Raw genomic sequence first — 27,150 nt, forward strand, 5'->3', positions numbered from 1 at the left:
CCTGAAGCCAACCCCACTTTTAATGAATCAGGCAAAGGTGTCAACAATGCTGTTGGTGAATGCCCCGCCCACACTCAGAGGTCACAAACACGCACAGTCATAACCAGGTCCTGACACGGTCGTGGGCTGTGTGTGCAGAGAATACGGACCCCAGCTTCCTAGAGGAGGAGTCTTATCTAGGAAAAGTCTGTATTCTCAGACTCGTGAATCAGTATCACCATGTAGTATTTCTTCCGGCCAAACAGGAGTTTTTCTGTAATGAGACAGGTCACCACCCATAGAAAAAGCACTTGAAGGGTGAGAATGGACATAGTCAGGCATTATTTTAAGATATCCTTAAGGGAGACCCCTTTTTACTTAGAGCTACAAATGTATATAAAACAGTAGGCAATTATCTATTTATATAACCTTTTATTTCTCTCACCTGTGGACGTTACCTACTTTTCTCTATCTGTGTCTAACCCTCTATCTACTTGATTATCTATCTGTCCCCATCATTTCACGAGCCTATTTCTCCACCTGTCATTGCTTGCTTAAAACACTGGCTATTGGTTGGTAATTAAGTAAAAACAAACACTACATTCTCACAATCGTTACCTCTGTGGAAGTAAATAAGTTGAATGATAAGATAAAGATATCTCTGTAACAGAAGAATTTTTGACAACATGGAAGGTAGAAAAGGAAATGCGTTCCATGTCACCAACTGACACCTAGACACACATTCTAAGGACACGAATGGGAAAAGATCACAGCAATGGAAGCAACATGCCCCAATTATCCTGAAAACAATAAACATTCCAGGATCAAACAGAGATAAGGTGGGCTAAACACAATGTCAATTTCCCTTTACTGCGTGAAATGCTTACCTACCTACACATCTCTACAGTTCTGGATTCACTTAGGGCTTCTGTAATTTATAATTTTAATACATTTTTTGAGAAAGTAAAAACGTACATGTCATGTTTTCCCAATGAGCATTTTTCTAAGAGCTGAGGGTGCCGAACATCGCAGGACACTAGGTATTTACAACTCTACATGACAGCTGTCAGGAAAGGAATGAACATGCGAGAAGACAGGGAGAGAAGTATCGCCTCGCCCATTAGAAGGGACAGCACGCCCTGGGCCCCCACGGACATACCTCCGAAACACGAAACCAGGTTCCCCATTCCAAGATTTGTCGCCACACAACTAGCAATGTCTCCTGCTAAACACTCAGCACAGAGAGTGGCCGTCAGGACCAGGCACCAGCTAGATATCACCCAGGACCATTGTGACAGAGCCTCCCGGGCCTCCAGTGTGACGTCACAATGCACCCGTGGGCACAGCTGCTGGGCTCAGAGCCAGAGTTTCACATCCTGAAGGCCAGAGGCACCCAGCATTCCTCTCTGCCTTTGAGGACACGATGGATTGAAAAATGGCACAACCCCAAATACAGTCAATCGTAGAATTTCAAGTTGAGAAAAAATAAAGCAGACACATTCACTCTCCCACGCGAGTCTCAGACAATTCTTTTTCTCCAGCTATCTAAAGATTCCACTTCCAGCAGCCATTGGGGCAAAGGACCCGCCACTTCATCCGATAACAGTAGTTTCACAAAGACCAATGACTTTTTTTTTTCTTTTTAATCCTCACCTGAGGATATTTTTCCATTTTAGAGAGCATGGAAGAGAGAGGGAAAGACAGAGAGAAATATCGATGTGAGAGAAACACATCAATTGGTTGCCTCCTGCAGGAGCCCTGACCAGGCCGGGGAGGATCCTGCAACCGAGGTCCATGCCCTTGACTGAAATTGAATCTGGGACCCTTTGGTCCACAGGCCCAGACTCGATCCACTGAGCCACACCGGCTACCGCTAGACCAGTGACTTTTAATCTTTTTATCTCAAAGAACGGCCAGCTCTGTCTCCTGTTTCCTGTCGCCCAAACCAATTTCCCAGGACTCCAGACCCTCCCCCAGCCTGAGCCCTGTGCTTCCCATCTCAGGCTGTCACTCTTCTGTGTAAGAGGGACCCCACTCTCTCCTGCGGCTGCCCCAACCACTTCCATGCTGAACAGGCCCTTGTTGAGGGCTTGCTATATGCCAGGTGGGTTTTTAGGCGCAAGGATCCAACAGTGAACTAGACACTCTTTGTCCTACAGAGAATAGATTTGTGGGAATTGAGTCCTTTTTTTTTGAAAGGAAGAGGTGGACAGCATGATTTTTTTGAAATGCTTTAGCGCAATGTAGGAGGAGCTTAAAAATCTTATAGTCTAAACCAGTGGTCGGCAAACTCATTAGTCAACAGAGCCAAATATCAACAGTACAACGATTGAAATTTCTTTTGAGAGCCAAATTTTTTAAACTTAAACTTCTCTTAACGCCACTTCTTCAAAATAGACTCGCCCAGGCCGTGGTATTTTGTGGGAGAGCCACACTCAAGGGGCCAAAGAGCCGCATGTGGCTCGCAAGCCACGGTTTGCCAACCACTGTTCTAAACCCATGCAAGCACTGTAGTTGAACTTGCTCCTGAACTGACATACCTGGCCAAGCAAAGTTAATGTAACTGAATAGAATTGAACGTGGAGACTAAAGACTTTGGGTGTACTTGTCTTCCTCTGCCCTACCACCCCCCTTATGGCTAGACATACTGCGAGTCTCCTCCACTCAGCAGAGCTGCCCAGGGCTGACACCTCTGGTGGCTGCGCTTACCATTTCCACATCATGAGTGGCAAGGAATGGAACATGCTGGGACGAAGACAGCGTCCTTCTGTTTTGAACAACTGACTTGATCCGATTACACTATCACTCTCTCCCCAAAGCCATTTTAAAGACACAGCAAAACGCTCATTTCTGGACCAGCTGAAACGATCCTTTCTGACTTCAGCGCACCCTCTGCTGTATGAGGTTTGAAACCTTGAAGGCTGCTGTTCAAGTTTGCGAGTGACTTCGATTTTATTTTCCACCCGCAGTCAGAGAGTTTGTTCTGTACAAGACTCAGCAGGAGGGACAGACTGTCCTTGACCGTTCCTAGGCTCTGTCTACGCAGGCAGATCTTCCTCTTTGGGGGCTGAAGAATCGAGTTCCCTGTCCATCAATGTGCTGATGATACAACTCCCGGAGTCAGAGCTAGACTTCTGCCCCGGAGGCCGCAGGCTTCCTCCTGAGAGAATGTTGTAAGTAAAGGGCCCCCCGGCGAATAATGCACGCCTCGCTGGATTTCCCCTCCATCCTCACTTTGGGGCTACTTTTTTTTTGAACATTATCCTAACAGAGCAACTGATGTTTACTTATCTGTACTTTTTTTTTTCCCATAAGCATCTCCTACCCACATGTTTCATGTAACAGCTTTAGCTAAAATAATCAGTGGCCTTGAGGCTTGCTACTTCCAATTACAAAAGCCAAAAGAACATTTCATCGAAACGAGTAAAATGATGTTGACCTATGCACTTGGTGGCCCGCAAAACATTTCACCTTTTTATTTATGTCAAAGCAAAGTCAGGCCCTTGCTATCAAGTTGCTGTGAGGGCGGATCACAACCCCCCTGCTCTCTGGAACACGGTGTGGCCCAAGCTGTCCTCCTTCCCTCCCACGCAGGTCTGCCTTTCTGTCTCGGTCGGTCGGTTGGTTGGTGACACCCCGTTTAAGGAGGGACCCTCCCGCCTCACTTCCCTGCCCAGCAGCGCCCGGACTCCCCTGATGGATTGGACTGCAGTAGCTCGCAGCTCCCAGCGCCCGCCCAGCGCACAGCGCACCTGAACCCGGTCCCCCTGCGGGGAGGCGGCAGGAGCAGCTTGGAACCTCGGCGCCCTGGGCCCCGGCTATGAGTTCCCGGAGGCGCCTCAGGTGACTCATCGCGCCCTACCTGGGGCCAGGGCCGCTTCGGTCGGGCCGCCCTGCTGGACCCTTAGATCTGCCAGAGACGCATCAGCCCCCCCTTACAAGCTCTTGCCCTCCAGCTTTCTTCCACCGGCACCTTAGTGATGCCCGTGCCTCGGAGCGTCTGTCCCCTGCCCCCGTGGCAGGACACCCTGTCCTTCCTGAGCCTGGTGGCCTCCACCGGTCACTGAATCCTGAGCCCTCCCCGCCTCCCCAGGGCCCTGCCCCAGTGCCCAGCGCTGCCTGGCTCCTGAGGAGGCTCCTAGGACTGAAGGTCTCTCCCCAACTGGAAGGGGTTGCGGAGGGAAGAAAGGGGCGGGGGGAGGGGGCTGGGCTGGCCGGGAGCCCTGCGTGTGCCCAGCCTCCTGGTGGGTGCCCGGGCCCCTCGCCTGCCCGGAGGGCCCCTCGAGGGCCGAGTTCTGGGCCGTAGATTCGGATGAGGCCAGTGCCGACCCCTCAGTGTTGTTTCTCCTCTTTCCAGCCCACGTCTCTCCTGGAGAAGAATCCTGAGCGTCTTTTTCCTGCCATTGATCTCATCAGGCTTTGCTCCTCGGGCAAAATATAAAGAGAAAAAGAACCTTCCTGTGGGGGAAGCTGGGCCGCAGCCACACCAGAGCAGGTCTGCCTGGGAGGAGCGGGGACGGGATGGAGGGGGGGCGCGGGGATCTCCTTTTCTGGAGATAAGAGTATCAGAAGCTTAGACAGAGCTGGTGTGTCCTGCTAGAAAGAATGTCTTCCGCTGGGCTTTGGTTGTCTCTCTCTCTCTCTTCATCTCTCTTTCTCCATCTCCTCTCTCTCTTCATCTCTCTCTCTCTCTCTCTCTCTCTCTCTCTCTCTCTCTATCTCCCTCTGTCTCTCTTCATCTTCCTCTGTCTCTCTTCATCTCCTCTCTCTTCATCTCTCTCTCTCTTCATCTCCTCTCTCTCTCCCTCTCTCTCTTCATCTCCCTCTGTCTCTCTTCATCTCCTCTCTTTCTCATCTCTCTCTCTCTCCATCTCTCTCTCATCTCCTCTCTCTCTTCATCTCTCTCTCTCTCCATCTCTCTCTCTCTCCCCCAGCAGGTTTAATTGGTCACACCTGACCCCTCTGGAGCTGAAGGACCGCGCGGTGGGACTTCAGACGCAAAGCACACCTGAGAGCAAACCGCACTTCACACTGGAGGGGCACAAGTTCCTGATCTTCGGGGGCTCCATCCACTACTTCCGGGTGCCCAGGGGGTACTGGCGGGACCGCCTCCTGAAACTGCAGGCCTGCGGCTTCAACACTGTCACCACGTGAGTGCCGCCCGCCCTCCGGGTCCTCGCTGCCCACTGCCCACGGGGAGAGAGTGTCTGTCTGTGGCTCCGAGCTGGGTGGGAGCCCGGCCTGAGCATCGACCTTCCGATGAGCCCGGTCCAGCGTGAGCCCTTTATGATGAAGGGCCACCCACCTCTCAGACTCACAGCTCTCATGGGTGCACACGGACACGCACATGTGGAGGAAGGAGCGTATCGAGATGAGCGTGTAACACCACTAGGTCCACTGAAGGACAGGTGAATGGAGGAAAGGGAGTGAGCCTGCGGCTTAGTGATCAGACAGCCTCGTCCCAGTCCCAGCCCCGCCGCCAGCCATCCCATCGCAGGCCCTGCGGTCGCCTCTGCTAACGGCAGAGTAACCGTCGCCTCCTAGGCTCGTGCTGACGATTCCGTGGGATAAAACCTTTATCTTATTTCTATGAAACATGCCCCTCACAAGGATGGCACATACGTGTACTTCCATGATGGTGGCAACAAGACATGTAAGGCCAGTTGAGTCTTTAAACAGAACTGCGACAGGATGAACTGTAAATGTAACAGCACACATTTAGCATGCCATTGGACACGATGATGGTCTAGTGACCAACGGTAATGTGTCCTTAGGGTTTGCCGATGGCTGGCCATTTTCTAAGCATTTTCGCAAAATCGCTTCATCCTCCTGAGTGCATGCCCTGGGAGATGGACAGTGGATTCCCTGGGCGGGGGGGCGGGGGGGGGGGAAGGGGGAGAGAAGCCGAGGCCAGAGGGTCGGTCTGCTCGGGGCGGGCACCTCCTCCAGGGATAATTAATGCATCCATCCGAGGAATCTAGAATCAGGATTATTGACAGCTTAGATCACAACCAGGTGGCAGAGAAAGGAACCATTGAAAATCATTATTGTTCATGTAATACAGGTGTATCTGCCAAGGGAAACTTCAGCTTGCTCCAACATAGTACCCTAGGTTTGGGCATGGGTTTGGGGCTGACCTAGGACTTGATAGGAAAGAAATAAGAAGATGCTTATTGTACTTCCCTCTCTCCTACCACAGCTATGTCCCCTGGAACCTCCACGAGCCACAGAGAGGCACATTTGACTTCTCCGGGAACCTGGATCTGGAGTACGTGCTGTCGCTGCTTCTGTGGCCTGGCCTGGGCCTGGGCCTGGGCCTGGGGGCAGGAGGGGGCTGGCGGGGTTGATTAGGGACCATGGTGGCATCTCAGCTCTGCTTGGGGAGCCTGTTCTCAGGACCCGGTGCCAGCTCTGCACCGGGACCAGGTGCTCTCCAGCTGGGAGCCTGCTACTCCCAGGAGCCCTGGCCTCCCCTGAGCCCAGCCCTCCTCACTGAGGCCCAGAGGAGCCTGGTCCCCTGTCAGCCCTGCTCTGCAGTGGGGTCCCGCCACCCATGCTGGGAGGGGGCTGCCCCTGGAGGCAGCAAGGTGGTCGGGTCAGGTTCACGGTGAGGACCCCGTCCCCTGTCTGACACGCCCCCCCCTCCTCATGACCCGTGGGCTGTGCAGATGGTCCTGGGCTGGGAGCTGGTGAGAACCCAGCTGCAGGGCCTCAGGCCTGGACACAGGTGCAGGAGGACCTGCTCTGCAGGGGTGGGGCTCGGCCTCCCCTTCACTCTCCCTGTCTCTGGTGGAGAGGAGGGCAGGCCAGCAGAGGGTCCGGGCAGCCTGCCGCCTGCGGTGTGTGCTGGCTCGTCCCCACCCCCTGTCCTCGGAGGGTCCTCAGAGTGGCCGCCATTGACCTTCCCAGGGCCTTTGTCCAGCTGGCCGCGGAGGTTGGGCTGTGGGTGATCCTGCGTCCAGGCCCCTACATCTGCAGCGAGATCGACCTCGGCGGCCTGCCCAGGTGAGCGGGCTGTGGGTGGAGGGCTGTGATGGTTTGTTTTACTAAAAGTGGAGCTGGAATCTGACAGCACGGAGCCCGTGTTCTCGGGGAAGGCCTGCGGTGGCCCGGTGAGTTACGGGCGCCGCTGTAATCCTTGTCCTGGTCACCGATGCGGGTCCTGGTGCTGTGGGCGCCTGGGCGGGGAGAGGCAGCATCGGGGTGGTCGCATCTCTTCCTTCCTGTCCCGTCTCTGGTCTCTGTCCTGGGGTGGAAGGGGGTTCTGACAACCTCTGGACTTGCTCTGCGGACCCCCTCTTCGCGCCCCCCCCCCCTTTTCTCTTATTTTGTTAATGGAAGACCATGTTCTCCACTGAGCTGAGGGACCTCAGCTATCCTCCGCTCCCCCTCATTTTCCTTTGCCTTCTCTCCTCTGTGCTGCCGGCCTTACGTGCAGACAGCTGAGTGCAGGGTGAACACTCAGGCGCACGCTCCTGTTCACGCCACGCTGCCAGGTGTGTGCAGCCCGCGGCTCAGCTCCAGGCGGGCACTCTCCTCCCGCTGCTCAGTCAGGCTCTCTTTCCTCCGGGATGAGCGTGTTCTCCCATCCAGCTCAGGAGCGGCAGAGGCCTGACGGTGAAGGAAGGGATATTTTAGCAAAGCACCGATGCCTTGCCGCTGCTCAGCCGGAGGCCCCGCCCCACCCCTCCCTGCCGTGGGCCTAGACGGAGCTGCCGCACCTCCTAAGCTGGGAACTGTCACCCCGACACTTATCAGTCGGACAGCCCAGTAGGATGGTCCAGAGAGCATCTTCCAGGTCCCTCGAGGGCTGCAGGAGATCAGAAGACGTAAAGCTGGGCTGGGCTGGAGGGCGCTCTGGAAGGAGCTGGCTGACCTGCAGGGCCCGGCCTGGACCCTCCCCGCCTCCTGCCTTCCCGTCTCAAGCGCTGAGCTTTGTCTCCTTTCGCCCCCAGCTGGTTACTGCAGGACCCGAAGCTGAGACTGAGGACAACCGACAAGGGCTTTGTCCAAGCGGTTGATCGATATTTTGATCATCTGATCGCCAGAGTGCTTCCTCTCCAGGTAGAACCGCCTTCTGACATTTCCTTCTTTCTGACATTCGCTTCAGGAAAACAGCTGGTCCTACGTAGCCATAGAGCAGGCCGGGCCCAGGCTCTGGGAGCAGAAGCTGACACCCTTTGCGGTCGGTCTTGCACTCTAGACCCTCATCTTAAGTTCAGCCTTCGCCCCAGGGCTTCTGAGAGCACACGCATCACACCGGCCAGGACCGACAGAGCAGAGAGCGTGGGTGTATGATGGCGGCTTGGAATGTACTTGATGTTCTCTAGGCTCCCTGCTCGTTCTACTGCTTATTTCTACTCCTAAGTGATCTTGGCTGTTTTATTTTTAAAAATATATATTTTATTGATTTTTAAAAATATATATATTTTATTGATTTTTTACAGAGAGGAAGAGAGAGGGATAGAGAGAAACATCGATCAGCTGCCTCTTGCACACCCCCTACTGGGGATGTGCCCGCAACCAAGGTACATGCCCCTGACCGGAATCGAACCCGGGACCCTTGAGTCCGCAGGCCGACGTTCTATCCACTGAGCCAAACCGGTTTCGGCTATTGATTTTTTTTTTAGAGAGAGTTAGAAACATCGATGAGAGAGAAATATCAATCAGCTGCTTCCTGCAAACCCCCTACTGGGGATGTGCCCACAACCAAGGTACATGCCCTTGACCGGAATCGAACCTGGGACCCTTCAGTCCGCAGGCCGACGCTCTATCCACTGAGCCAAACCAGTCAGGGCAATCTTGGCTGTTTTAAACAGTCACTACACATGCATGGCGAAAAGGCTCAAAGTGTACAAAGGAGATTATGGTACATAAAAGTCTCCCCTCCTCTCCTTTCCCAGAGCGATTGTTACCTTTTCAGGAGACAGACAACCAATTGCACCAGACTTTTGTGTGTCTTCCCATAGATTTCCTACACAAATGGAGGCAAATTATTTATGCACACACTTACACATGTGTATGTGTGCATGCGTTCTTTTAAAAAAAAGATTTTTATTGATTTCAGAGAGGAAGGGAGAGGGAGAGAGAGAGAGAGATAGAAACATCAATGATGAGAGAGAATCATTGATTGGCTGCCTCCGGCAACCCAGGCCTGTGCCCTAGACTGGAATCAAACCCAGGACCCTTCAGTCTGCAGGCTATCCACTGTATACTTTTTTATACGAAAATGTATAATTCTCACTGGACATTTTCCTTTTGAAACTTGAATATGTATATTTAAAACTTGCCATTCTTTTTAAAAATATATATTTATTATTGATTTTATTATTATTTTTATTTTTTTAAAAAAATATATTTTATTGATTTTTTAGAGAGGAAGGGAGAGGGATAGAGAGTTAGAAACATCGATGAGAGAGAAACATCGATCAGCTGCCTCCTGCACACCCCCCAGTGGGGACGTGCCCTCAACCAAGGTACATGCCCTTGACCGGAATCGAACCCGGGACCCTTGAGTCCGCAGGCCGACGCTCTATCCACTGAGCCTAACCGGTCTCGGCTTATTATTGATTTTAGAGAGGAAGGGCGAGTGGATGGGGTGGGTGTGTTAGCAGGTGAGTGTGTAGGTATGAGCTCTCCTATTGAAGTAGCTAATTAGTATGAGAAGGAGCAGGAACACTGTGGGTGTGGTGACAAAGACTAGGGCCCTGGGACTCCTTGTGCCGCCGAAGGGCCTGCAGGTGACTGACCATCAGACGGGAGAAGAGAGAGCGTGCCTCCAGGTCAGGAAACAGCTTGGAGCCAAGGGCCCACAGCAGCCGGGTCAGGGTTCCCAGCCCCCCAAGACCCCAGGTTTTCCGCCCGCAGCCTCACTTCCCCTTGTTCTGCCGCCTCAGTACCGCCAGGGAGGCCCGGTCATCGCGGTGCAGGTGGAGAACGAGTACGGTTCGTTTGCTAAGGACAGAGCGTACATGCCGCACCTTCACAAGGTGAGAAACCCTGTTCTCCGTGGGTTCCTGCTTCCTTCCTCGTCTGCCTCGGCGCCGGCTGCGGGCCCTGGGAGGCTCTGCGGGTTCCCCACGGGGGAAAGAAGAGGGGCTTCACTCTGTCCAGTTTTCTCAACAGGCCCTGCTGAGCAGAGGGATTGTGGAGCTGCTCTTGACCTCGGACGGGGAGAAAGAAGTGCTCCAAGGCAGCATAAAAGGAGGTACGCACTTCGGCTTCTTTTCAGGGAGCACGGAAGCGCTTCACCCGCCAGATGCAATTCTGAACAAGCGTCAGAAAGGACCACGAATATCTCTGAGGCCTCTCTTTGCCACGCACATTGAAGTGGACCCTGGAGAGGTGGTATCGCTATGAGAACCCAAGGTCAAAGCGAAGAGTTCCCGTAGCAACGCCATCATTTTCCTCCATCCTGTTTTCCTTCAACAACAGCTCCCAGGGAGCTCTTCTGTCCGAAGCCCACCTTTCCACCTTTATTGATTGATTGATTGATTAAATTTATTGGGGTGACATTGGTTCGCAAAACCACACAGGTTTCAAGTGTACAACTCAACAAAACATCATCTGCACACTGCATTGTGCGCCCATCACCCCAAGCAAAGTCTCTTTCCATCCCCATTTTCTCCCTTTGCCCACCTCCACTTACCCCAGGGTCTAATTCCTGGGTCTAATCAATTTGTGTGACCTTGGCCTGTTCCATTTCTCTGCACAAAATATGGTTAATTTTAACTGCCCTTCTTCTGTAACATTGTCCTTGCAAATGCCCAATGACAGCCCTTTGCACGTTGCGACATGGGATACAAGTAGTATCTCATTACCTCACTACTCAGCACAACGTTCTTCCGTGTGCAAGGCATGGGCCTCTGTCCCTCCCCTGGCAGCAGTTGTCCCAGGGCCTCATGCAGCATCTCTCCCTTCTTTCTACAGTGCTGGCCACCATCAATATAAACTCATTTCAGCAGAATGCTTTCACGCACCTTGAGAAAGTGCAGGTAAGGATGTCTTAGAGAGGAAGAGTCGTAGCCCCTTCACCTGCCATGATCCCCACCCCTCCACCCCAACCTGTACGCCTGGTGTTCAATGAGGATAGGAGGCTTGACAAAGACTATACAGCTTTTCCCCTGAGGCCTCACCTAGGTTCCAAAGTGTTTTGGGAGTTTATGTTTCATCAGGGGGAATAAGGAGGACATTCTGCCTCTGTCCCCTCTGTTCATGGAGCACCTAATGGAGATGACCAGAGGAAGGGGCAGGGGTTACGTGAGGTCAATCAGAGGGAGAGGATGCTCTCTTTTCTCTGAGAGAACAGAGCTCAGAAATGAGCCATGTGCATTATTGATGGAGGAGACTGCTCTGCAGGCCTAGGCTGGCTGCTGGCAGCAAATCCCAGAGGCTTATGGGAGTTTGGCAGGGTGGGACTAGCGTAGCTCACCAGGCTAATGCTCTATGGAGGGGAATGCAGTGTTGGAAGAGGGACTCAGAATGGGGACATTGGCGGCTGTCCCTCCAGCCCTCTCCCAAAAGCCACACAACCCAGTCTTCTCCCTTTCTGAGTCAGGTCCCCTCAGAGCTGCTGTCCCTCTGCGGAAGCCCAGGGTGTGTGCCCGTGAATGAGATTTTGTGTGCTGGGCCTTTAAGAGAGCACCTGGGTTTCTAGCAGACGCCCATCTCATCTGGGCAGACGGAATCCCTGCTGGTTTTCACAGCCCATGTTCTATGGGCTCCTCTCCCCGGCACTGGGCTCCAGGCTGGGGAGCTCAGCGTGGGGTTGAGACCCCTCCCTCCTCAGGGGGAACCTCTGCAGCTGCGATATCCCTCCGGATTCTCAGTCACCACACGTGAGTGCAAGGCCAGCCCGTTTTTGGATCTCTGCCCCTCCTACCAGTCTCAACATGGTTTCTTCTGCAGATCTTAGTTATAAGACTTCTATTCGGCCAGTCTTCAGATGGTTCTCCAGGTTGATTTTTCTATAATTTAGTTGTGATTTTGATGTGGCCCAGGGAGGGGGCGAGTGGAACTCCCTCTTACGCGCCATCTCGGATTCCTCTGGATGATGTCCTTAATAGACAATATAATTCCGTGGCTGCTCGTTTGGCTCAGCCCTGGACTTGAGTTGAGTCTCTGACCTTACCAGCACGAGACCTTGGAGCTTCAGTGTCCACGTGAGGGATTGCAGTCAGGTCTCTGTGGTTCCAAAGCTGGTTCTGTCCAGACCAGCTTCGCGTAGGACAAGGTTGGGAATTATAGAAGGTGATCGTGATGTTTAGGGAAACGGAGAAGCAAGAGGTGTCACGGACTGACTTGGAAAAAAGTGAGAAGCCCAAGTTCCTCCAACTCTCATCCGTTGTATTCAGTGTTTCTGACTTTTCTTTTTGTCTGACTTGGTGTTTCATTTGGTTTGCTTCTAGAGAGACAAGCCCATTATGATTATGGAATACTGGGTCGGCTGGTTCGACACGTGGGGAGGTAAACACATGGTTAAAGATGCGGACGGTAAGTGTTTCTCAGCGTTTGGACCAAGCAGAGGTGCCCCGGGTCGTGGGTCATTCACACACTGCTCTGCTAGTCCATCCGCTCATTCACCCACGACTGTCCATTCAACACGTGGTCCGGACGGGGACGTGGCTAGGCCTGGCGGTGCCCTGGTGAAAAAAAATGACCTGGTTCCTACCCCAGGGAGCTTGTGCTCTAGTGGAGCTGACAGATACGTAAGAAGTAAAACACTCACTTACCTGACAAGTGCTTGAGGCAGACAAAGAGGATGCAGTGATAGGAAAGAGAGGGACAGACCCGCAGAGGGGCGTCAAGGGGTTGACGGAGGGCCTCTGAGAGTATGACATCTCTGAAGAAGGGGATGCATTTACCAACATTCTTTTTAAAAAAAAATGTATTTTTATTGATCTCAGGATGGAAGGGAGAGGGAGAGAGAGAGAGAAACATCAATGATGAAGGAGAATCATTGATCGGCTACCTCCTGCTCACCCCCTACTGGGGATCGAGCCCGCAACCCGGGTATGTGCCCCTGACCGGAATCGAACCTGGGACCCTTCAGTCCGTAGGCCAACGCTCTAGCCACTGAGCCAAACCGGCTAGGGCCATTTGCCAACATTCTTAATCATCTCTGGGAAGTGCGCAGGCCATTGCTGGGGAGTTGGCACATGCGCGGTGGTCATTAGCAGAAGCCGGCAGTGATGGTTGAGAGGGTAGATCCTGGAACCAAGGGCCAGGATTCAGTCCAGCTCTCAGCACGAGCCCCGTGACTTCCCTTCTGAGGGAAGGGAAATCACATGGTATTTGTCTTTCTCTGTCTGACTGATTTCATAACACCCTCTAGGTCCATCCATGTTGTTGCAAGTGGTAAGATTTCATAGTTTTTCATGGCCGAGGAATATTCCAGGTATATACGTACTATTCTTTCTTCAGTTGTCTACAGATGAACATTCTTAGGTTCCATGTCTTGGCTGTGGTAAACATGCTGCAATGAACATAGGAGGCGCATCTATCTTTTCAAATTCATGGTTTTAATTTTCTCTACTTCCTTATATTTCGCCTCTGCAGATGTTGTAAACACTGTGTCTGAATTTATCAAATCTGAGATCTCCTTCAACACGTATATGTTCCACGGTGGAACCAACTTCGGTTTCATCAATGGGGCCACGGATTTTGGGAAACACAGCAGTGTCGTCACCAGCTATGGCAAGTGATCACCGGTTTGGTCCCCCTCCAGCAGTGGGGGTGCTGGAGGCTCCGAAAACATATTCTGGCACCCCTGAGTTCTCGACCTATAATCCATGCTGAGCATTCAGGATTTTCTGATCTATTTATCTTTCTTCTGTGATGTTCATAATGCTCCCAACAGGCTATCATTGCAGTAGATGGGACTGCCCAGGACCTAAAGTTCATGTACATTGACCCATTGACCCCTTGACTTGAACATCCTGAGAAAGAGAGAGAGAGAGAGAGAGAGAGAGAGAGAGAGAGAGAGAGAGAGAGAGAGAGAACAAATGGTGATTGCTAGGGCATTGATGAGCACAGCTGGGCAATCGGGATGGAAGGAAGAGGAGAGTGAAGCAGAGGATGAGCCCAGTGTCCCAGCAGCCTCAGAGTCCCAGGAAGGGCGATGGGAAACACTCCTAGCTAGATTGGCATTGGTCCGGCACAGCCTAGCCTGGGATGGACCGGGCCAGGGGTGGGGGCCATGTGCCTTCTGTCTCCCTCTGGTGGATCTGCCCCATCTCTGCCAGAAGCGCCGAAACGGGGTCTGCCTCGCAGGATTGCCTGGCCAGTGACAGTGCCCTGGTGTCTTGCAGACTACGATGCTGTGCTGACAGAGGCCGGGGATTACACCCAAAAATATTTCAAGCTTCGGAAACTCCTTGGATCCGTCTTAGGTACTCAGCCACCATGTTTACTCGAGGGCTGGCCCTCCTGGTGTATTGGAAGGGCGAGGGCAGGGAAGGATTTCCCCTGTGGGCATAAGCTTAATCAAGTGTTTCAGAGCAAGGGTCACAAGTTCAAATCCTGGTCTTCCCACGTAAAAGCTGTGTGGTCTGGCATGAGAGTTTTTAAGCCTCTGTTTCTTCCCTAAAACGTGAGCACAAGGACACTCATCTTCGATAATGGTTGTGAAAATTACTGTTCGTAAAGCTCTTAATATGATGTATAACATAATACCCTTACAGACAATAGCAAAAAATTATTCTGTTTAATTTTATTTCTCTAAGGAAAGTTAACTCACCATCTACTATGTGCTAGCAAGTAGGTAACCACTGGCTTTGCCAAAAGGCATAAGGCAGAGGTCTTGCCCCCTACGGGCCTTCAGTCTATACAGCCAACACTACCCCGTCAGGGTGTGTATCTGTCAGCTCTCCATGCATACAGAATGGCTGCAACCTCATTCTTCCTTTCTTTTTTAAATCCCTCACCCAAGGATATTTTTGCATTGATTTTTAGAGAGAATGGAAGAGAGAGGGAAAGACAGAGAGAAATATCGATGTGAGAGCAAGACACATCGATTGGTTGCCTCCTGCATAAGAGGAGCCTGCAACCGAGGTACTTGCCCTTGACCGGAATCGAACCCGGGACCCTTCAGTCTGCAGGCCAACGCTCTATGCACTGAGCCAAACGGCTAGGGATGCAACCTCACTCTTGACAGTTTTTTTATTTTATTGATTTTTTTTTTTTTTTTTTTTTTACAGAGTGGAAGGGAGAGGGATAGAGAGTTAGAAACATTGATGAGAGAGAAACATTGATCAGCTGCCTCCTGCACACTCCCCACTGGGGATGTGACCGCAACCAAGGTACATGCCCTTGACCAGAATCGAACCTGGGACCCTTCAGTCCGCAGGCCGACGCTCTACCCACTGAGCCATACCGGTTAGGGCTTGACAGTTTTTCATCCCTCTTGGAGAAGTGCAGCCATGCGCCAGGGGAGGACCCCTTTACTGGTTGGGATATGAGAGTTTACGTATAGGGAGGGGGAGGCCGGGAGAAGGCAGTAGCTAGTCCAGGCACGTCTCGCCCCATGGCCCACTCTCATTGCAGCCTCTCCCCTGCCCCCCTTACCTGAGCTCATTCCGAAGGCTGTGTATCCTGCTGTGAGGCCATCCCTGTACTTGCCGCTGTGGGATGCCCTACAGCACTTAAACGGGGTGAGTACTGCCTGGGCGCTTAGGGGGAGCAGGCCTTAGGCCACGGAGAGAGATTCTTTCCAGGCTTTTTCCTGGACAGGGTGAAAGCGAATTCTCTGCATTTTGTCCCAGTTTAGAACTATGGGGTCAGACCACGCGCTCCTTCCTGGTAGACTGGGAAGGGGCTGCTTGGACTGGAAGGATGAGTGGGGTCGGGGAGAGGCTGGGGATGAGAGGGCCCTATTTCCCAGCCCCGATGAACCCATTTGGTGAATGCTCTTGTGGGTCCACGGGGTCCCTGTGGGAAAGGCTGCTGAGCTGGGAACCGGGAAACTGGGTTTCCCATTCTTTTTCACCATCCACTAGGCCAGTGGTCGGCAAACTCATTAGTCCACAGAGCCAAATATCAACAGTACAACGATTGAAATTTCTTTTCAGAGCCCAATTTTTTAAACTTAAACTTCTTCTAACGCCACTTCTTCAAAATAGACTCGCCCAGGCCGTGGTATTTTGTGGAAGAGCCACACTCAAGGGGCCAAAGAGCCGCATGTGTCTCGCGAGCCACAGTTTGCCGACCACGGCACTAGGCCAAACCTCGGAAGTTCTACAGGTCCCTGCTCTCCCTTTAAAATGAGACAACCTGCCCTATTTTAAAGAAATGTTTGGAAACTGTTTGAAACATGTCAAGCCTTGAATTCAGATTGATTTTACCTCTTCTCATCACCGTTTTAGATAAAAAAAGAAGTGCCTGACACATTGTAGAGGCTGAATACATGCTTATTTAGTGCGTAATTCTTTACTCGACTTCAGTGATGGTAGAACACTACTTATCTACTCTGTTCATCAATTGACGATGACAGCCATTGCTCCCTGTCCCATGCCCCCGCCCCCTCCCCCTGAGTTTCCTAGTCAGCGGAGATACAAAGCATCAGCACAGAGATGTTTTAGCCTTTCTCATCCAAAGGACTTTGGGGAGCATTAGGAGGCACAACAAAAAAAGACCAGGGTCTTAGGGGGAAGGATCCTGACTTCTCAGTGCGGCTCCCATGTCCGCCACGGCTCTCTCACAGCCGGTCATATCCAGCGCACCAGTCAACATGGAGAGTCTCCCCGTCAATGCTGGGAACGGTCAGTCCTATGGGTTCGTGCTTTATGAGACATCCATCTGCGCCGGAGGCTGGCTCCGTGCGAAAGTTCGAGACACGGCACAGGTAGGGGCCAGCAGGCTGTGTGTGGCGGTAAGCAGCCCATGTAGCCCATCTCTGCTACTGGGAAGGGTGGTTGTCGCTGGTCAGCTTTACTGTGTGGTAGTAATTTAATTCTTTTTATTTAAAAATATTTTTATTGATTTCAGAGAGAGAGGGGGGGAGAGAGAGAGAGAGAGAGAGAGAGAGAGAGAGAGAGAGAGAAACATCAATGATGAGAGAGAACCATTGATCGGCTGCCTCCTGCACACCCCCTACTGGGAATCAAGCCCCGAGACCCAGCTAAGTGGCCTTGACCGGAATGGAACCTGGGACCCTTCAGTCCACAGGTCGACGCTTTATCCACTGAGCCAAACCGGCTAGGGCTGTTTGGTAGTAATGTAAAGCACCTACTATGTGTGAGGCATTGAGAACATAAGCTCACACCAAAGAGCCTGGCTTTCTGCTTTATCACAACCAAGTCCACTGGGGCCTCCCTGCCAGCTCCCAGCCACGTGTGAGCACCAAGGCTGGCGCCTTCCTTACAATGACCTCCTCCCTAAACCGGAGCCTCTCTCAGCCCTCTCCTCAGGTAGGCCCGCCAGTCTGACCCCAGCTCTTCTTCTGCAGGTGTTTTTGAATGAGACACACATTGGGACTCTGGATGATGGTCGTCAGGACTTGAACATCCCTACAGTCAGGGTAGGTAATTCAAGAGTCGATGCCGCTAGACCTCCGACTCAAATGCAACCACTCCCTGGTTCTGAGATGACTGCCTGTCTCTACCACTGCCCTTTGGCATCGCTGGTCACTTAGGGCCCCGGCAGGAAGTGTTTGTCTAGAGCTCTGAGCATAACCACCTCTCCCAGGCCCGGATACACCAGGAGCTGCAGTAAACAAGCTTCAGTGTGAATGGAATTTCCCCTTTAAGCCCCAAGCCAACCATCAGCCTCGGGTCCGGTCTCTATCAAAGGCACAGCAGCGTCTCTCTGGCCTCCCTAAGGCAGACCAGCGGAAGAGAGGAGAGGCTGGGTGTGGGACAGGAGCACGCAGGGTCCTTAGAGAGAGGGAGGACGGCCGGCCTCGGGGCCATCCTGTCTCCCACTTGCTTGCCTTTCCATGGGGGACTCAGAGGAAAGGTGGGTTCTAGAGTAACCCCTGCGTGACTGTGTGGATTCCGTGAACTGGTCTGTCCCCAACAGGAATGCCAGCTTCTGAGGATCCTGGTGGAGAACCAAGGACGAGTCAACTACTCATGGAAAATTCAAGACCAGCGGAAAGGTGGGCTCTAGGCCTGAGACACAGGCTGTCTGTTCTCTTCGTGGTCACTCGGACCCTCAGACGGGGGCTGAGTTGGAGCTGGGAGGGAAGAACGAGCCATGTAGGCAGGGGGAGACTTCGGGTCCAGGACCGAAGGTGAGGACTCCTTCCCTCTCTGTTGTCCTGCCTCCTTTGTTTCTCCAGGGCAGGGAAGTGAGTGCTGGCTTGTCCTGAAGCAGGATCCATGCTCATCTGGGGAATTACAGGGAAAGCTCTGATTTTATAAAAAATACGTTTTTATTAATTTCAGAGAGGGAGAGAGAGAGAGAAACATCAATGATGAGAGAGAATCATGGATCGGCTGCGCCCTGCACGCCCCCTACTGGGGAACAAGCCTGCAACCCGGGCATGTGCCCTGACCTGGAATCAACCGTGACCTCCTGGTTCATAGGTTGATGCTCAACCGCTGAGCCATGCCGGCCGGGCAAAAGCTCTGCTATTAAGCGGGGGACTTCCTCGGGAGGCCTTGTGTATGAAAACATACAATTAACCTTCCATCGCAGCGAGTCAGACAAGTGTGTGCCCTCCTGGCTGAAGCCTGGCACAAGATGTCTGCTGCCTGCATTTCTTTGCCCCAGACGCCGGGAGAGAGCATCAATGCCTAGCCGTGTTCCTTCCTCCCTCCCCCTGCAGGAGTAACCGGCCCCGTGACCATCAATAGCACCCCCCTGGAGGGTTTCACTATCTATTCTCTGGAAATGAAAACGAGCTTCTTTGAGAGGTATGTTCCCACTTATTCCCGGGAGATCTGGAAGGATCAGGGCACTCAGAGATTTCAAGCTCTTCACTTGGCAGGCGAAGAGCCCAAGGTTCCGAGAACGGAAGTGATTTACTCAGGATGGTAGAGTCTTTAGAGCAGCGCTTCTCAACCTTTCTAATGCCGCGACCCTTTAATACAGTTCCTCATGTTGTGGTGACCCCCAACCAGAACATTATTTTCGTTGCTACTTCATAACTGTAATTTTACTACTGTTAATGAATCATAATGTAAACATCTGTGTTTTCCGATGGTCTTAGGCTCTACAGCAGCGGTTCTCAACCTGTGGGTCTGCCTTCATCCCCAGGTCGTGACCCACAGGTTGAGAACCGCTAGCAGGGTCGCCTAAGACCATCGGAAAACACATTATGATTCATTAACGGTAGCAAAATTACAGTTATGAAGTAGCAACGAAAATAATTTTATGGTTGGGGGTCACCACAACATGAGGAACTGGATTAAAGGGTCGCGGCATTAGGAAGGTTGAGAACCACTGCTTTAGAGTCCTAGAACAAGCCTCCTGTTTCTCATTTTAATGCTTCAAGTCTGAGTGTCCCATGGAGACAGAGCCCTAGTCCCTGCCTGGGAAACCTGGGTCCATTGGGGCTAGAACCGGGAAAGGGCTTTCCTCTCCCTCAAGGCGTGGCCCCCTTTCCAGACTCCGCTCTGCCGCCTGGAGGCCTGTCTCCAACAGCTCCCTGGGCCCCGCCTTCTACCTGGGCACCCTGCAGGCTGGCCCTTCTCCCAGGGACACCTTCCTGAGGCTGCTGGTAAGTGAGCCCCTCTTCTCTCTGCTCTCTCAACCGCCTATTCTTTCTTTTTAAAACTTTCTTCATTTGTTTGTTTTTCTTCTGTTACACCTGTTCTTTCTTAAAGAGCCTTGAAGCAAAGCCATAGTGTTCCAGGCATCCAGCATTGCTCAATCTTTCTAATTCATCATCGTTGTTCAAACTATTGCCCATGGAGAGGGGGGGTGGGGAACTGGGTGGAAAAGGTGAAGGGGTTAAGAAGTAGAAATTGGCCCCGGCCGGTTTGGCTCAGTGGATAGAGAGCGTCGGCCTGCAGACTGAAGGGCCCCAGGTTCGATTCCGGCCAAGGGCACATGGCCCGGTTGTAGGCTCAATCCCCAGCAGGGGGTGTGCAGGAGGCAGCCAATCAATGATTCTCTCTCATCATTGATGTTTCTATCTCTCTCTTCCTCTCCCTTCCTCTCTGAAATCAATAAAGAAATATATATTTAAAAAAAAAAAAGAAGTAGACATTGGTAGTTACAGAACAGTCACAGAGATGTAAATTATAGCCTAGGGAATGTATTCGGTAATATTGTAGTAACTATGTATGGGGCCAGGTGGGTACTTAAAATATTGGGATGGGGGAAACTTTATAAAATACATGATCGTCTAACCACTATGCTGTATCCATGAAACTGATACAGACTAATATTGCATGTAAACTGTCTATTATTTAATGAGGTTCCCCGGTACCCACTTTTTGTTCCTCTAAGCTTGCGAGGCTAGGAAAGTTCTGCTCAGCTTCCCAGCGCTTCTTCCTGCCTCTGGTGGAAAAACTGTTTCCACGTCTTCTTGTTCCTCAGTCTTCTCCTCCCAGATTTTGGTCCTGTAATTCTTCATTGCATTGCAGCCAGATTAAAGCATGGCGTCGCGTTTATAGCTGTTGTCAGCAGAAGCGTCCATCTCTGTTAACCTAGGACTTGTTTCTGGAAGACCTGCTTTTAAAAGAATCTGTAGCATTATATATCAGAGGGCAGGAACAAGAGTAACATTAGCATCGAAAGGTTGGTCATGCTTTCCTCTGTCATCCTTAGACCAGGTACAGCAGGGTAGAACTTCTAGAACAAGCATGTCACACTCAAAGCCTAACATGGGCCAGATAAATAAGGTTTAAGTTTATGTGGACTGCAAAAAAACAAAAGCTTCAATTTTCATAGAAATGTAGGTTTATTTCGATAGAGACATGCTGAATACAAAGGGCTGAAATAAACGAGTAATCATTAACATAAAATAATAGAACATTTAAATAAAAATATTTTTTCTTGAACATTAACTTACCAGACACTGAATAACTGCACAAATTAATAAGCGTAATGCAAATAAACCTATTTTTCTTGTTCTCCAAAAGCGAAATATTTCCTGTTGCGCACAGCAAACAAGTTAGTACAAGACTAATGACGTGGCCATCGGCTGCTAAAATATTCACTGCTAGTGTTAGTGGAGAGAAATGGTGCACCTGAGTGTAAGGCTAAGGGAAATGAATGCAACACGATTATAGTCATCAGTCATTAGCGAACGTTCGTTATTAATAATTATGTATAACAGGATATTGTAAAGATTAAGTTACGAAATTTTTATTAAAACGTTTCTTACATACTGTTATATTGGCTGGACCTAAAAAATATTCGTTGTGGGCCGTGAGTTTAACATGCTTGTTCTAGAACACATCCCATTGTGAACTCGCTGTCAGTGCCATGAAGCTTCTCAGTCTTGTTCTCACTCCCCAAGCGCCTTAGATTGTATGTTGCCCGTGTGAACCTGTCCCCCTGTCTCAAGCCTCCATCCCTTCCAGGACTGGAGTTATGGATTTGTGTTCATCAATGGCCGTAACCTTGGGCGGTACTGGAATATTGGACCACAGCAAACGCTTTACCTTCCTGGTGCCTGGCTGCATCCGGAAGACAATGAGGTGAGGCGCCCTCACCCCTGCCTTTATGCCTCACACATTTTCAGATCCGCCTTCATCCCCAGGGTCCACATCACAGCATCTTTCTCATCCTGTATTGGACAGGCTTACCAACTCTCACTGTGAGCCCTTCTGTTCTTCCTAGATCATTGTGTTTGAAAGAAGCAAGAGTGGTTCGTCCATCCAAACTACAGATAAACCCAAGCTTTCTTAAAGTGTTGTAACATTTTTTTTTTTTTTGGTGGATTGTTGGAGTTTGTCTACAAGCAGGTTTTCAGGAGGAAGATTTATGTCTAGAATACCAAACACACTGTTGTCTGCAATAGCAAATAAGAAATTGTTATATATATTGTCATATGCTGCCTATTTTTAGGCCTTAAAAAAGCCTTCAAATATTCAGTGACTAGATTTACATAGTTAAAGCTTAGTCCTTAGCAGGTTATTCTCCAATTAAATGTGCCTTTATGCAGATGGGAATAAAATAAAAACAAGCTATATATATCTCTGCTTCTTCATAATCAGTTGGGGGGAAGTGAAGGGTCTCTGGCCTCAGAAAGAGTAAGAATTACTGCTCTCTCCATGCCAGAGTATTTCCTATGCTGACTGGAGAACTTGTGCGTGTGTGTGTGTGTGTGTGTGTGTGTGTGTGTGTGTGAACGCACGCTCATGTTGTAGGAGAAGGGAGTGTCTCCTGGCATTTCCCGGCAGCCTGTGTGTTTCCAAGGTGACCTGGTGCATCACTTCCAATCAGAGGAGGAACAGACATTTGGTTGTTTGGTTCTGACCTGTCTGACAGCGAAGCCTGGCCCTAAGCCCTCCGTCTTCTTACTCCTCCGCTCTCTGAGTACAGACTCAGCTCTTGCTGGTAGTGCCCAGATACTAGTGAGACGAGACACATGTGCATGAACAAGCCAACCAATTTTTGCAAATGACCCCTTTGACAACGAATCCCATTCTTATAATCAAAACATAGCATTTGGCCTAAATTAAAACCGATGTCCTATAGCCAAAGGTGATGACCTTGTTAGAGATAATGCCTACGAGCTGCAAGAAATGTCGCAAATAATCTGGGGTCCCAAGGGAGGAGGGAACCTCGCTGTTTGGGATGAGGACAGAGGAGTAAGAATATCTTCCCTCCCACGAATCTGAACGGCTGGTGTACTGGTTGAGAATTCTGCCATGTACCTACACAATTCCTACATCACACTTCATTCTCCAGGGCTCTAGACTCAAACCCAGGAAATCGAAGGATAAACTACAGACAAATAGAGGAAACCAGAGGTAATCATCGTGAAGATTGTGAGAATGCATTATATTTCAGATGCAATAATTACATCATTTCTAAACGTACTGAATGACAAAGGGTGTTACTAGATATAGAAGGTGACTAATACTGATAAAAGATTCATGTGAACAATGTAATAATTCCAGAGTTGTCTGTTCCTAAAAATTTAGCCTCAAAATATATAAAACAAACTTATTTTTCTCTACATAGAAAAAGGTAAATAGAAGTGCTTTACTCTTGAGAAGAGTTTTTGAAATTAAGGTATAATTTATACTATAAAATTCACCCTTTAAAATGTACAATTCGGTGGTTTTTAGTATAGCGTAGTCACAGGTTGTGTAACCATCACCACCATCTAAATCCAGAATGTTCGCCCGGCCAGCTAGGCTCCGTGGTTGAGCATCGACCTAGGAATCAGGAGGTCACAGTTTGATTTCCCGGTCAGGGCACATGTCCGGGTTGCAGGCTCGATTCCTAGTGTGGGGCGTGGAGAAGGCAGCCGATCAATGATTCTCTCTCATCATTGATGTTTCTATCTCTCTCCCCCTCTCCCTTCCTCTCCGAAATCAATAAAAATATATTTAAATCAATCAATCAATCAATCCAGAATGTTTTTGCCATTCCAAAAAGAAACCCTGTACCCATTAAAAGTCCTTTCTGGGGTTTCTTCCTACCTCACTAGCTGCTCTTTCTAGCCCCGTGGTCGGCAAACTGCGGCTCACAAGCCACATGTGGCTCTTTGGCCCCTTGAGTGTGGCTCTTCCACAAAATACCACGGCCTGGGCGAATCTATTTTGAAGAAGTGGCGTTAGAAGAAGTTTAAGTTTAAAAAATGTGGCTCTCAAAAGAAATTTCAATCGTTGTACTGTTGATATTTGGCTCTGTTGACTAATGAGTTTGCCCACCACTGGCCTAGCCCATATTTGCTTTTTCTCCTCTTTTCTCAATACTGAGTGCTCCAGGGCTCACTTGGTCCTCTTTCTCTGTCCACACTTATGTCACTGGTGATCTCATCCAGGTTCAACTCTCTGTCAGTTCCTACATTTACATCTCCAGCCCAGACTTGCATATTTAACAGCTCACATGCTCTCTCTACATGAAAGTCTCCAAGATACCTCAAACGCAACAAGCCCCCTCAGAGCTTCTGATAGTTCCCTACACACCCATTCCTCAGAGTCTTCTTCATCTCAGGTGATGGCAACTCCAGTTCTGTCAGTTTCTCCGGCCCCACATGTGGGAATCATCCTTCAGTCCCCTCTCTCTCTCTCACCCCACAAACAATCCCAAAGGCACAACGGTCCTCTTGTCCCTGCTTTCGAGATATTTCTAGAAACCCGCACTGCTCATCACCTCCATTGCCACCACCCTTGTCTGAGACATCATCTCTCACATGGCCTCACACGCATTACGGCAGTAGCCTGCGTCCTCCCTGGTCCACTTGCTTCTACTCTTGCCCACTCCTGGTGACTCTCAGCACAGCAGCCCGGGTGATCATTTAAAGCACAGTTGGCGCGCCCTGACTGGTTTGGCTCAGTGGATAAAGCGTCGGCCTGCGGACTCAAGGGTCCCAGGTTCGATTCCGGTCAAGGGCATGTACCTTGGTTGTGGGCACGTCCCCAGTAGGGGGTGTGCAGGAGGCAGCTGATGGATGTTTCTCGCTCATCGATGTTTCTGACTCTCTCCCTCTCCCTTCCTCTCTGTAAAAATAATTTTAAAAAATAAAAAAATAAAGCACAGTTGGTGTCATGTCATAAGCCTGCAATGGCTCTACCCTTCATTCAGGTCAAAGTCCTTCTCTGAAAGGCCCCACGTGACCGGGTCTCTGTATTTCTCCTACCTCACCTCCAGCAGTTCTTGCCCCTTCTCTTCCCACACGGGCCTCCTTGAAGTTCCTGGAACACAGCGTCATGCGTGCCTGAGTGCCTTTGCACTCGAGGTTCTCTCTGCTTGAAGAGTCCTCCCTCCGGATATCAGCCTGCATGGCTAGCTCCCACCGTCCAGCTCTTTCTTCCATTCACACCTCAGTAGGACCACCTCTGTGTAGGCCCCCTTCCCAGCAGTCTCCCAGAGTTCCTTCCTTTATCTACTTCCTTGTTGCTATGCAATTTATCACCTTTGGACATACTCTACAATGTATGCATGTGTTTGCTAATTTTTATTGTCTTTCTTCTGCAGCTAGAATATAAATGTCAAAGGGATCTTCGTCTGTTTTGTCCACTGATGTATCCGAGCACCTAGAATAGTGTTTGGCATATAGTGATCATTAAACACGTATTGATTCCTTCTTAACGAATACAATGTTGTTGAATTAGGTCATTGTCTTTTCGTCTTTCCAAAGGTTGAGGCTAAAAAGTGGTATTTTTGGACTATCAAGGCCAACGGTGGCATCCGGTACATTCCTCCCCAATGTACAGAGAGGCCCCTTCCAGTCCCATTGATACATAGATTGTACCACTGCTCAGCCATGTCCCCAGGAGTGAGGGTGGATGTGCAGGGTGTCTGCGATGGGCCTCCACAGGTAAAAAGGGGGCTAACCTTTGATACTTTCTCCGGTCTCCTGGGCTAGCTTTTTTTAAAAATATATTTTATTGATTTTTTACAGAGAGGAAGAGAGAGGATAGAGAGTCAGAAACATCGATCAGCTGCCTCCTGCACACCCCCTACTGGGGATGTGCCCACAACCAAGGTACATGCCCTTGACTGGAATCGAACCGGGGACCCTTGAGTCCGCAGGCCGACGCTCTATCCACTGAGCCAAACCAGTTTTGGCTCCTGGGCTAGCTTTTATCCAAAGTATACCAAAAGATTTTCATCATGGTCTTGACAGCTCTCAAGCAGTTATATGTCTTAAAAGACGGGGGGAAGGTGCCGATGGCCTCGGAGAATAAGAGAGCGCTACTGCTTCCTGGGCTTGTCTCTGAGACGCTCTGGCCCTGCTGTGAGGACCCTGTGCGGAGCCCCAGCCTGTCCTCTCTCATTGTGGCACGACCCCGCTCCCCTCCCCCTTCATTTGTTGTTGGTTTTTTGCTTTGTTTTTTTTGCCTCTCCTTGGTTTAAATTTTGCGACTTGATTAAATATTTGCTTAATGCTAGAAAAAGGACCCTTTGCACTAAACTCTGTGTCATTGTTCTGAGAAGTAAAATAGAATTTTGTTACTATCCGCTTTACAAGTTCAAAACTATGTACAAGTGTAGGAAATGCTTTGTGTGTGTGTGTTTTTTTAACCCTCACCCAAGGACATTTTGATTGATTTTTACAGAAAAGAAAGGGGGAGGGGGAGAGAGAGAGAGAGAGAGAGAGAGAGAGAGAGAGAGAGAGAGAGAAGAAAACACTGATGTGAGAAACATACATACATACATGGGTTACCCGGGCAGGGAACTCAAACCCGCAACCTAGGCACGTGACCTGACCTAGAGTGGACCCTAGGTCCTTTCTCAGTACAAGTGGGTGCTCCAACCAGCCCAGCCACACAGGCTGGCCAGGGCGGATTCGGTTTTAAAACGTGCGATGGGGGCTATTTTCTCGAAGCCCTGATGCTCCGGAACACATAGCCTCCCTGGAAAATGTTTCCAGTTCTCTTTCAGTAATATTTGGATTTTTGTACTTGGGATGAGTTGAGTTTGTGATCGTTAGAAAACCTAAGTTTTGCCTAACTACTATACATTGTCCTTGGTGATAGAATTCTGTACAATAATAGAAGTTTATTCGTCTTCTTCTAAAATGTGAGGGGTTTATCTGGAGTTTTTTTGTTTGTTTTGTTTTAATAAAAACGAAGAGTGGAAACCAAAGACAGGAAATATTTCGGTTATGCCCCCTAGGCACCTCCTCTCCCCAATTGAAATTCAAATGTGAATCACACTAAGCCATAAAAAATGTCTCGAGGAAATTCTACAAAGTCCTGGCTTTTCACAGGATTAAGCCACTGCTGCACATTTTTCTCTCTTCACAATGGAAATGGTCTTAAAAGATTGTGTGGGCTTTGCAGGAGGAGCCTTTAATGCATGCTTGCGCGGTGGTGGGGGGTGGCCCGGGGTTCAACCCTGTACAGGACGGCACAACACTTGCTCAGTATTTCTACACGTGTTTGCAGATCAGGTGCATATAAAAGAGCTTCCGAAACTTGGAGCGCCCTCTCTAAGACCAGGGAAGGCAGGCCGGAGCCCAGGAGGCCACCGCGGAGCTGGGGACCCCGCCCGCGAGCCGGCGGAGGCCCCGCCCCTGCCTCTCTAAGCGCCGCGGCGCGCGCGGGCGGGGAGGGGAGGGGAGGGGCGGGGCCTCGGGCGGCGGCGCGGTTGCCC

The 27,150-nt window shown here is 50.4% G+C and overlaps 1 protein-coding gene across 1 annotated transcript; it reads left to right on the plus strand.

The window, feature by feature from the left end:
- Positions 1-3,799: 3,799 nt before the first annotated feature.
- GLB1L3 (galactosidase beta 1 like 3) lies at positions 3,800-21,867 on the plus strand (the record flags this gene model as incomplete). The annotated part of the gene is made up of 20 exons (XM_079762538.1): positions 3,800-3,822; positions 4,337-4,474; positions 4,917-5,129; positions 6,179-6,247; positions 6,889-6,984; positions 7,935-8,043; positions 9,876-9,968; positions 10,105-10,186; positions 10,909-10,973; positions 12,387-12,471; positions 13,537-13,674; positions 14,289-14,369; positions 15,523-15,629; positions 16,679-16,819; positions 17,423-17,494; positions 17,995-18,073; positions 18,746-18,833; positions 19,528-19,639; positions 21,453-21,569; positions 21,712-21,867. 20 exons carry the CDS (start codon positions 3,800-3,802, stop codon positions 21,778-21,780), a joined length of 1,977 nt encoding a protein of 658 aa, XP_079618664.1. The 3' UTR covers positions 21,781-21,867.
- Between the last annotated feature and the right edge of the window lie 5,283 nt (positions 21,868-27,150).

The sequence above is a fragment of the Cnephaeus nilssonii genome, assembly GCF_951640355.1.
Source record: "Cnephaeus nilssonii genome assembly, chromosome: 22".
Lineage (NCBI taxonomy): Eukaryota > Metazoa > Chordata > Mammalia > Chiroptera > Vespertilionidae > Cnephaeus > Cnephaeus nilssonii.